The sequence below is a fragment of the Lampetra fluviatilis genome, chromosome 18 (genome assembly GCF_964198595.1).
Source record: "Lampetra fluviatilis chromosome 18, kcLamFluv1.1, whole genome shotgun sequence".
Classification (NCBI taxonomy): domain Eukaryota; kingdom Metazoa; phylum Chordata; class Hyperoartia; order Petromyzontiformes; family Petromyzontidae; genus Lampetra; species Lampetra fluviatilis.
Window position 1 is genome coordinate 12413053 of NC_136292.1, and position 12146 is coordinate 12425198.

The window sequence follows — 12146 nt, forward strand, 5'->3', positions numbered from 1 at the left end:
TAGCCACCGTGATGATGATGAGACACGCAAACTACAAATATACAGCAGCAGCAGGCGTCGCCAGGGTTGGGATTGAACCCACGACCTCCTGCGTACCAGGCGAGGGAGTTAACGTATCTTAGCCACCGCGGCTCTCACAATGATGCACGAATCGTCGGGACACGAGCAGGAATCGCGACTAGGGGAGGGTGGGAGACTCGTCAAGGGGCTCTCAGCCCGGTGTCGTGAGGGACGCTGCTGCTGATGGGCAGCTGGAGGCAGTCGCCCTCCAACAACAACGGAGGGCGGAGGAGCGACGCTCACAACAACGAGCGGAGCGCCGGGCGGTAAAACGCAGCGAGAAGGCACAGCAGTGGGTACAGATGGTGTGCATCTGCCAGTCATCTCAAGCAGGCAACCCATGGTACCAACTTGGTCTGCCCCGTGACCTGCCAGCAGAGCCTTCAACACTTCACGTGGCCTCGACGTGCACCTAGCCTGGCACAGCCGCCGTGGTGACATCCGTTACAGTGCACCGTCAGTTATCCTTAAAGCTCACGCCACGTGAACGTGGACATCGTGGGCGCGTGTACAAAACAATTGATTCCGCCCGCGATTGGTCGGGACATTGTAGGGAAACGCTGCGGGTGGGGGGGACACAACAAACGAGGCAATATACAAACACAACAAGTATCAGCGGTCTGTATTTGATATTGCAATCGTGAGCCCTGACTCGTTACGACCTCGAGGGAGTCGTTCGGTTCATTTGAATCGGTACCGTTGGGGGGGGGGGCAGAAGAGGCGGGGTTACAACAGACAGGGGCGGGGCCTCAGTGGAAGAGGGCGGGGCTATAAGACAAACGAGGCTGGGCTACAACCAGAGAGGCAGGGCTACAACCAGAGAGGCGGGGCTACAACCAGAGAGGCGGGGCTACAACCAGAGAGGCAGGGCTACAACCAGAGAGGCGGGGCTACAACCAGAGAGGCGGGGCTACAGTCGGAGGGGCAGGGCTACAACCAGAGAGGCGGGGCTACAGTCGGAGGGGCGGGGCTACAACCAGAGAGGCGGGGTTACGGTGAGAGGGGCGGGGCTACAGCGGGAGGGGGTGGAGCTATAAGGGCGAGGGGGGGATTCCCTCCAGCGGACTGAAGAGGCGGGGTTACGACAGGGGCGGGGCCTTAGTGGAAGAGGGCGGGGCTATAAGACAAACGAGGCGGGGCTACAACCAGAGAGGCGGGGCTACAACCAGAGAGGCGGGGCTACAACCAGAGAGTCGGGGCTACAGTCGGAGGGGCGGAGCTACAACCAGAGAGGCGGGGCTACAACCAGAGAGGCGGGGCTACAACCAGAGAGGCGGGGCTACAGTCGGAGGGGGCGGGGCTATTAGGGCGGGGAGGGGGGCACTCATTGAACGAAAGGCAACAAGAAAGCGTTGCGGCTTTGAAAATAATATAAACAAGGTGACGTTTCGGGCAATGGTTCCTTGACATCATAACACAGAGGGCAAAGAGGCAACATTGGATAGGATTTGGGGAGTGGTTAAGATTTGGAGACGCCGCGAGTCTCTCTGTTGTGAAGCAGGGAGGGAGGGAGGCTCTGCCCGAAACGTCGACAATTAAACTGCAAATATTTCTTTCTTTTTCAGGGCCGCACAGTTTTATTGACGAAAGTGTAACGGGGATTTTGAAGAGGCGGCCGAGGGAGTGGGCGGTATACAGCCGAACGTGGGCGGAGTCACCGGAAAACGAGGCGGGGCCTACAAAGTGGGGTGGGGCCAGGATAAGTAGGCGGGGCCAGATAAGGAGGCGGGGCCAGGATAAGGAGGCGGGGCCGTGCGAGCAGCAGAGGCAGAAGGCGGGAGACGCGAGGGCGGCGAGTGGCTTTGAGTCACCCAGCGGCGGCAGCGGCAGCAGCAGGAGGAGCCCTCGGCTGAACGGGACGAGCCGGGAGAGAGTGAGAGGAGGGAGGAGGAGGCAGGGCCCGGCCCCGGGGCTCGCGGAGATGGAGGCGAGCGACGCGCTGTACATCACGGAGGGCGGCGAGATGCCCGCCGATATTGTGGAGCTGCACGAGATCGAGGTGGAGACGATCGCCGTGGAAGCTTTGGGCTCGGCGCTCATGGAGGTGGACGGCCACTCGCCGGGCATGATCGCCCTGCAGCCCATAGAGCAGCACGAGCACCACCTGCACCTGCAGCAGCAGGAGGTGATTCTGGTGCAGACGCGGGAGGAGCTCGTGGGCGACGACGATGACGGCGGCGGCCTCACCGTGTCGGCCTACGAGGACCACCACCAACAGCACCACATCCTCATCCCCGTGCCCGTGGACGAAGAGGAGGAGGAAGAGGAGGACGACGAGGAGGAGGAGGAAGAGGACGACGAGGAGGAGGACGACGACGAAGATGACGATGACGATCTTATCGAGAGGTCTCTGGCCGCAATGCAGCCCAACACAACCATCACCACCATCACCACCTCGTCCGTCCCGTCCACTGCGCTGGCGGCGGCCAGGGCGAGACCGTCGAAGAAGGGAGGTGGGAAGAAGGGGGGAGGAGGAGGTGGCTCGGTCAGGCGGGGTTACCAGCTGGAGGCCGGCGAGGTGCTGCCCGAAAGGCCGCCGCGCCGCTGGGAGCAGAAGAAAGTTCAGATCAAGACCCTGGAAGGGGAATTCTCGGTCACGATGTGGGCCTCGGGTGAGTTTCGCGTGGTTGGCCATCGACAACATTGTCATGTTGTGGGGAGTGTGAGCACCATTCAGTCACTTCTCGACAACGATAACCCTCGTCCGTCAGCATCACACAATCACTTCGTGTTATTGTCGAGTGTTGTGGACTGTGCTCACCACCATAGTCGATCAACAACAGGCCTCACGTGGTGTTGTATGGCGGGTCCATGTGGTGTTCATCATCATGTCTGGCTGTCTCGAGTTGTTTGACTTCTATCAGTCGTTTCCCATTTAAGTGAATAGATCACAATTCACTGAGAACGTCCATGCCTCACGTCTCCCCACCATCCACTCTTGACTGCCGGACACGTTGAGTGGTCGAATGTTTATTTGCGGGTACATTGTGTTTACGTGTTACTGTAAACATTACAGTGTAAATGTGCAGTCAGCTTTATTGTGGGGTATAGTATTCGATCTAGACTGCATCCCGTTATCTTGGGTCTTATTTTTACAAAACGCATCGTTTAAACTCGCAAGTCTTGCCAAACCATTACCACCCATCGTCCGATGTTGAACTAAAAAGCAATTAATCTTAAGACCCACGGCGGCGTGGGACTTGCACGCCGCCAGGAGCCGGCCACACGAACGCCCCTTCCCGACGACCATTGAATGGGGGGAACGCGTTTGAACTTTAGACGATAAGACCGAGAGAGAGCAAACGAGCTCAGCCTCCGCCTGCGCGCGACAAACAACACAAACTCACAACGACGAAGCCGCGGCGAGACGGACGAGCGGCGCTCGCTCTTCGCAATTTCTACCCCGAGACTCGCGCGCGCGCGAAGCTTTCGGGGCGATGAGGAGGAGGGGGGAGAAAGCGAGAAAAAGCTTCGCGCGCCTCGAATACGATGCGTTATCTTTCGTCTCCCCGCATAAATGTCGAGTGGTTAATTGTTTTGTTGTCGTGGACGAGCGAGAGGAGGAGTGGAGCGAACGAGAGCTTCCTTCTCTCGCTCGCCGCGCGGCTCGGCCCCGTGCTGCTGCGCTGGCCCCTGGGCGCCGCCATCTTCCTCCCCCCGCCACTTCAATGGCGGCGGGGAAGATGGCGGCGTCATGGCCGCCGCGTTTTGGCGCGGGGGGCCCCGGGAGGGCCGCCGCTTCGCTCGACGATTCCGCCGCTCGCAGCGTGCCCCGATGCACCCTTCTCCTCATGGATCGATATATTTTTCGCGCCCACGGCGAGCAGCGACGTTTTCGTAGTGCGGCGCGCGCAAATTTATTTGGGGTTTTTTTGTGAGTGTGTACGAGAGAGAACGGCTTGGGGTGGGGGGGTGTTTTTGTTGTGCGCGGGTCGTGGCGCTGAGGATTGTGCCGTCTCGTACAGCAGACGGCGCCGCAAATCGTAAAAAAACAAGTGCGCGGTTGCGTAAAGCGTTCAAGGACGTTTTTTTCGATCTCGTCTCTCCCCAAAGCGATGTATTTGTACGTAGTTTTTGTGTAACCGGCGACTGCAACGCTCCTCTCTCTCGCGTCCTTGGCTCGCCCACGTCTCACGACGGCGACTCTCACGCTTTCCGGCGTGCGTGAGAGTCGTGGGGCAGCGACCGAGTTCGCTCGCCGTCGTCGTGCCGCCTTTCACTTTCTGTCTCTACACAGCCACGCTCACTCACTGCCCTCTCTCTCGCTCCCTTCTCGCTGGTCACACGCGGCTACTCGGCAACCTCACGCCACCCGCTGGCCACTGTCACGCATTGCCCGCACACCCCCCCTGGAGTTGAGAGAGATGCCAGAAATATAAAGTCCACAACTGTTGCCCCCCCCCTTCTCATGATGGGCAACGATTGGTTATCTTTTTGGCAGCCCCGAATACAAGTGGTGGACACATCCCTGTGGCGGGTGACAATTGAATGGACGGAGCCACTGATTGTATCTACCAATATCTGAACAAGAGCGCCACCCAGCCGGATAGGTTGTGTTATTGTATGCTGTACACACAGACAACACACGTTTGTGTTTGACATGGCTTCGTAAGGGATGTTTTTTTACCGCAGAGATTCGAGAATCGAGTCTTCTTAACGTTGTGGGCAATTTACAATCGGAATCTTTATTTATCCTTGGAGGAATCCAATGAGCTATGAGAATCCAGGCAGCATGATTAACCTACATTCACAATAATTGTTCATCGATTAACGCGCGATTTGATGCACGCTGTAGAGTAATTTATCCATCTTGACACCCCTAATGATGAATCTACTTGTACACCGAAATGTTTATAACCGTAGGTGTGCGGATGTTTAAATGGGCAAATTTAGAAGTGCATAGGCAGCAAGATGTTAGGGGGCCAAGCGTTTCACGTCATGTCCATACAGTTAATGGACTTGTCCCAACATATCAGAGCCAGAACCTCTTGTAAAAGTCTCAAGACCGGGTGATGCTTTCGTGGATAGCCGATACCATCATCACAATCCATGGGCAGATCGCCCGTAGGTGTCCGTTGCACATTTCGTCATTTGTTGTTTCCACTTTCCTCCGTCTTGTGCCAATATGCTCAGGTAGTGGCGACATCTTTTTGGCACCAAGCTCTCACATTGTCAAGCCGTTCTCTGCGAGGTCTTCCTCTTAATAACCTTAGAAAAATTGGTAACCGAGCTATGAAATAGACGCGAAACGATTGTGTGATTTAAAATAGGATTCGCACATCAAATTGTGCGTCTTGGAAGCTGTCAGGATTCATGGTTATTGGAGCAAATGAGACGGAACATAAGTGGGCAGTACAAAGAGGGAAACTGAGTGAAAATAAAGACTGCGCTAAAAATATGGACAAGGCAGATGAGACGACAGAACAGCATCCAGACGAGACCAGCAATACCTCCAGCACAAAGGAAAAAAGACCAAAAATAATCCATTATTGATGAAATCGTGACCCTGAATTGCAGCAACGTAGTGAGTCGTCACATGCCTATAAAAAAAGAGCGAGGCTGAGGACTGCGTGACCAGTAAACACTTGCAAATATAATTAATCATCAGCCGTGATCGTACATCAAATGTTGTTCACGTCATATTGGTGTTTACAATACAATCTATAGCTCCCATCCATTGCAGTAAAGTTGAGTTCTTTTTTAATGTTCTCTGGCCTATTGTATTCTGTTTGTGCTATCTAAATGATGCCATGAGGTTAAATATCTCGGCAAAATATGAGCGCTGTCTCGCACTCTTTATGCAACGAGGAACCCATGACTTGATTGATGTTTGTGTGCCGTTGTCATGGGTTTTGTAGACGGACTGCTGCTGCTGCAATGGAAAAGTTTAATTTTCTGAGCACCAAGATCTACTCTTACATCAGCACTGCTGTCTGGGTCGAGGCTTTCCCCGTGGTTGCGTAGACCTTTGGGTGTCACTCGAGCGCCTGTTTTGGAGCCATTCATCATCTTGTGTTTGTCCCATTCATGTGGCGGTTTGAGGTTCAATTTATACGTCTTGTAATGTTTGTCGTCGAGTTTTTAAGCTAACTCCCAGAGATCTATTAAATCACCACCTCCACGATTTTATGTAATTTTACCATTTGGCACGGTTTCTGGTTGTTAGATTAGTTTTTTGGTCTCGTGGTTGGTAAATTAATTCTACAGTGATACGAGTATAGAATATATAAACACGCGTGAATCTAAAACAATCGATTTCTGCACATGCAATTTACTGCTTGTTGTATGACTGTACGATTTTAGTGTATAGTTTAGTGAATTTGTTAATATTTCCTTAGGAATTTATTTTATTGTACGGATCCACAAATTATTATCTCCCTACAGACAACACAGTTGGACAGTTAAGCAAGGTAAGTAATATCACAGCTTATCCTAAGTTCGGCTGGTAAAAAAATGCTCTACACCTTTCGGACAGGGGCCACAAACAGGCTTATGTTATCCTTAGGCGCTGCAACCCTTTGAAGGCTCCTGGCAAAGGACAGAAGCCTTTGGTTCTTGTCCAAATCTTCTCCCCTGGCCGGCGTTTCCCACTGCAGAGGCATCTTGCAGTGCTACTTTCATCATGTTTTCCCTGCCGCGTCTTAAAGTGTTTTCTCAAAATGAGGGTAGCACAAGTTTACAGGAGTGTGCTTGGCAGGAGAGTCTGGTCTCATCACGGCCGCTGCTCTCATTTAAGGTGTTTTGGAAATTATCCTTGATTCTCGCGATATTTGTTTTCTCCATGCTTTAACGTTTTCCAACCCCTGACCCCTCCTACGTCCTATTCAGCGGATGACAAGAAATCAGACGGGGAGGCGGAGGACTTGGCAGAGGAGGTGGTGTCGGGAGGCTCGCCGCTGCCCGATTACTCGGAGTACATCACGGGCAAGAAGCTTCCGCCCGGCGGAATCCCTGGCGTCGACCTCTCAGACCCAAAACAGCTAGCGGAGTTTGCAAGGTGCACGCGTGTGCATGCCGTCGCCACACCGAACATTCGTAGCTTGTCCATTGGTTCACTTATTCATTACTTTGGTAGTGTTTTCTAACAAAGAGTGCTTATGTTAGGGATATTGTTGCAATAGCGTGGCTTTGATGTCTCTCCCTTTGGCGTTCATAATGGCTGTGACATGGCTGTTATGCCGGAAGCACTTGTTTCCAGGGTTTTATTCTGGACAGCCACCTTACCTGTCCATGTGGCTCTGTTGCTTTGAGTGCTTGGCTCAGTCTGAATTTTGTAAGTTCAAATCCAAGTGGGGGTCATTTCGGCCCTCATACCGACACAGTCCGTAAAATGTCGTACCACTTTGAGTTATTTTGCCATCTCCACAGGAATGTGGAATTTACATGACGGGCTTATGGCTGCCAAAGTTGATGAGCACCATCAACCACTTCTGTGAAAAGAGTCGTATCTAATAATAATTTAAATGTATAAAGTGCTTGACTTAAAGCTTTCGTGACTGCAGGAATTCATATTCTTGGGGCTTTTGGTAAAGTCACGTCAATAGGTATTTGTTCGTTTTGTTATTTTCTTTGAACCTATTTACGTGACTTTACCGAAAGACCCAAGAATATGTAAAAGTGCCCTTAAACAATCATTCTCAGGAGGCTATGCATAAAAAGGCAGAACTAGTTAATATTAACCAAGGAAAGAAGAAGTCAAAAAGATATTTGAAAACTACCGAGAGCCATTTTAAACATGTTTTTAGTCGAGATTTGAAAGATGTGCAGTGTCTTGGAAGTCCTAAAAGGCAAAGAGTTCCAGAGTTTAGATGGCACAATTTGCAATCACCGCAAGTCTGAAGCCTAGACCGTGGGACAGTTAGCAATGCACAGTCTGAGGATCTTAATGAGCTTGATGCAGCATATGGTCATGAATGTAGGGAGGAGCAAGTCCATTTAATTGTACATATATTTTTTGGGAAATTTAACTTAGAAAATGCTTACGTAGAATACAGTTGTGGAGGTATTTGAGGTTGGGCATGTTGTATGTCCTGCCTTCATGCCCTCCATGCCTTGCCTCTTTCCCCTTGCGCCAGAATGAAGCCCCGGAAACCCAAGGAGGAGGAGTCTCCAAGGACGATCGCTTGTCCACACAAGGTCTGTACCCCTTACACCCCCCCCTCTAAATCCAATTGTTAAGGGAGCTCACTGCCTCTGAAGCATGGCTCACTCCAGCCAACCTGATCGTGATTGAGTATGGCCTGACTTTTTCATTAATTTTGTGTCTCCTATTGGGACAAGAATCTTGCCCAAGTTGTGATCAAGCCAGGATAGGTAAAACTCTTTTGATTTTGGTCAACTTGGTCCGTTTGATTTTCGAGAGATAGTGATTGGCAGATAATCCATAATGGATATGGAGCAGCAAGATATTTGTTTCATTATTATGTATGCCATTGAGACCCTAATACTGCCATTTTTGAAAAGCGATCAGTCGCTGAATAAATTTTTAAAACAATATCACTCAAGTTGTTTAGAAGTAGTCTTGTGTTTGGTATTTCCAATGTAGTCTAATCTGATTATTTGGTTACTTTTATGATACTGTTTTAAAATTAACATGTTCAGTTTACTTTACCTAAACGGCTCTGTGATATGATTGTGTAGGCTTTACATTGTTTGTGGTCTGTTTGCTTTGAAAGCAACTGCTGCACATGAACCCAAGCTGATGATGGCAAACTTTTGCAGCATTTTAATTGTCTTTGCAATCGTTTATCGCTTAAAATAAAAGTAATTACCTCCTGCTATGTGGTTACACACTGAAAGTGGAGTGTTCACAGGGTAGCTGCCCATTACACAATGTTTTACTTTGACTGCTGTAGTCCCCTGCACTGTACCGTGTCGGCTGCCATGTAGTTTCAGACTTGTCCACGGATTGCTTCATAGGGTAGCAGGGTCATTCCCCGGTTTGATGTGAAGCTGTGCGGAAAGAGTCCTGATGGACGGGCCGTCCTCTGCATGTCTTGACACCAATAATACGAATGGGATATAATTGGTAAGAAAAGAATAAGCAATATACTGTATAACAAAATGCATTTAGGAAATCAATACCAATCTAGGTGTGTCTAGACAAATACAATGTAATTTTAAAAAGCTTCCAAATGGGTAAATGAATTATTAACTGTATGAAGTGATTGATTACTTAAGTGTTGTGTGTGTGCATGTAGCCGGCACATTTTGTTCATGCTTTGCGGCTTTTTTTCCGAAAGTACAACGCAAAGAGGACCATTTAAAACGAAATACTGTTACCAAAGGGAAGGCACAGAAGGTGGTTTGTCAGTCATCGTTCTGGCCTCGACACACCGCACTCCGCTCAATAGGCACTCGCTAAAAGTATTGCTTGCCCAAATAGCCTATAAGCAAGAATGGGAATGTTTTCATACACATTGTATCAGTGTATCTGGCCCAATGGCACTTGTTTTAGTAAACTTGACCCACAGTTGTAACGTTGCGAGTTCAAATCCCGCTTGCGGGTCTCTCCAGGGCTAATGAAATTAATGCGACTTGGTGGGAAGTCACAACACCAGTTATCCTGCCTCACCATGGGAATGCAGAATTTCCACCGCATGCTCTGTTCCACCATCGGATACGAGTCCTGGCTCTTGTTTTTGCAGCAGAGATGCATCGACTTGGTAACCAATGACCTTACCTGGCCCTCCACGAGATTGGCCTGTAAACAAGTACCTGGTGCATTGTAGATTTGTATTTCATTAAGGATGTAGGCTGCCCACACCCCTAGTGCTGAACAAACAGTTGTGTACTTGGCCTGTACATGAGTACCTTGCATGCCACAATGCTGTGGTGGTGTCGGGGTGGTTGGTGGTGTTGCATATATTTCGGTTATATGCATTGATATATTCCTAGATGTGTGCAAGTGTTTGTGTGTTTACATGTCTGTGTGTTCATTTGGCACCTGTTTGCATGCTGGTGTGAGAGTGCATGGGGATTTGCTAATGTATGTATGTGTGTACTCGGTGTTAAATCATTTGTTCAATTTCAGTCTATACTGTTAAAATGAACAGCATTCGTAAAAACTATAGCAGGTGTCGGTCAACATGTTAAGGCTGCCATATATAGGTTCATCCTTTTCAGTATCCCTAACCTTCATTGGCATTCACATGTACCTAGCAGTATGTGTATCTGTGCATGTGTGAGTGGGACACGCAATACTTGTGTGTATGACATGCTCTTTCACGTGTCTGACAGTATTTGTATTCATGCCTACATGTACAGAGGTTGTTCAGTGGTTAGCGTGCTGCGCGACGAACTAGCTGACTCCGAGTTCAATTCCCGGTCACGGCCGACACCAGTTACGATTATCTGAACCGATCCTGGGCCTCATCTAGGTCGACTTGGCCTCAAGTAAGTATCTGGTGTGGTGTGAAAACATCGCCACTGAGGAGACGAAGGTTGTCGGGCGTGGTGCTGACTACCCACCCCTTCGTGTACCATGCTCGCAAACAGCACTTGCTCCAAAACTATGTTAGGCTATTCAGGGGGTCTTTGTACATGCGTACATGTGTGTTCTTATTCCTGTATATGTGTACCTCTGCACGCATCTATGTAAGTGTACGTGTAAGTATACATAATTGTGATTTTGCATGGGTACGTTCGTTGTACCCGTGTGTGTGTGTGCGCGCGTTAACATGCTCCAGGGATGCAACAAGATGTTCCGTGACAACTCTGCGATGCGTAAACACCTGCACACCCACGGGCCACGTGTGCACGTGTGCGCTGAGTGTGGCAAGGCCTTCGTCGAGAGCTCCAAACTCAAGCGGCACCAGCTGGTGCACACAGGCGAGAAGCCCTTTCAGGTCAGCATGGCCATAGCCCCCCCCACCACCACCTCCTGCCACTCTCAAACTCGCCTCAAGTCAGTCGGATCACGCGACCTCAAGTCTTGTCTCACTACCGTGATAAATATTGAAAAGTGATCGTTCTGTAGAACCATCGGTTCGTGTGGAGCAGACTGCCAAGTACTGCAGGGTTTTATAAACCAGCCACTTGAAGTACATAATTGTGTCGAAATAGTGATCTTCACAAATATTTGAAGTTTCACAACTTAATTTTTCACTGAATTCTGGTTGGGATGTCTTTTTTCACGTGAGCTCTTCTGGGATTTTAGATTTGTTAATATCTCATTTGGAACATTGGGTTGGTGTTTGGTAACTGGTGTGTTGGAGTAATTAGGGGCCATCCATTTAGTACATATGCAAAAATCTGTCAACTTGACCCCTCCCTGCACGCACGCGTTCTTTTAACACCCCCCCCCCCCACCTGCGTACGTACGCTTGACGCACCCCCCCCCCCCGAATCCTATTGAACGGCCGATATTTAATCCACGCAGAAACGATCAAGGATGAATAATATTAACGTGTTTAAGCCAACAGATAGCTCATTTAAAGACCAATGTAGACAAATTATTATCGAGGCTTCACCCCCCCCCCCCGTTTCCTATGCGTACGTACATTGTCAGTAGACCCCCCATCCGCAAGAGTACGCATTTGGGTTAACCCCCCCTCCACGCGTACGTACTAAATGGATGGCCCCTAACTTGTACGGCAGGGAAAATATTGCAATAACTCGGCGAGCAAGATTCAACCCAATAAGCCGTAGCCTGCTGTTTCATATTCATCTAAAATCATTCTCGAACCCGGGGCTATGTGTCCGTTGAAACCTATGGAAATTGGAGTTAATTTCACCTCTAAATGCCCTGGTGGTGACCTGGCCTTCGCGGTAGCGCATTTGCCGGTTGTGTTGCAGAGGTTCACGGTTAGAAAACTAGCGGCCGCCCGCCCGCCCGCCCTGATTATTATTGCGGGGTGTGATGACCCTAATAATACTACGCACCGGGCATTCAATCTCACCTGGTGTCATTTTGTAGGTGATTGTGTCCCCGGCATCAGGGACCCAAATTCAAACACCCACAAATGTCTAAATTGGGATTCTACATAGCAGTCACCCACTACTGGCGGATGTGGCCCCAGGTCAACATTTGCGAATGAGACAAGCTTGGTCTCTTGATGTGTTACCTAGTTAAACAAATTAAACTT

General features: G+C 49.9%; 1 protein-coding gene across 1 annotated transcript in view; it reads left to right on the top strand.

Moving 5' to 3' along the window:
- Positions 1–1797: 1797 nt before the first annotated feature.
- The window catches only part of LOC144937253 (transcriptional repressor protein YY1-like), a 422669-nt gene continuing 412320 nt past the window's right edge, over positions 1798–12146 (top strand). The window contains exons 1-4 of the mRNA XM_078864651.1: positions 1798–2672; positions 6889–7057; positions 8136–8196; positions 10749–10907. Of these exons, the coding sequence (XP_078720777.1) occupies positions 1982–2672; positions 6889–7057; positions 8136–8196; positions 10749–10907 (1080 nt within the window). The 5' untranslated portion in view covers positions 1798–1981. The remainder of the gene's footprint in view (positions 2673–6888; positions 7058–8135; positions 8197–10748; positions 10908–12146) is intronic.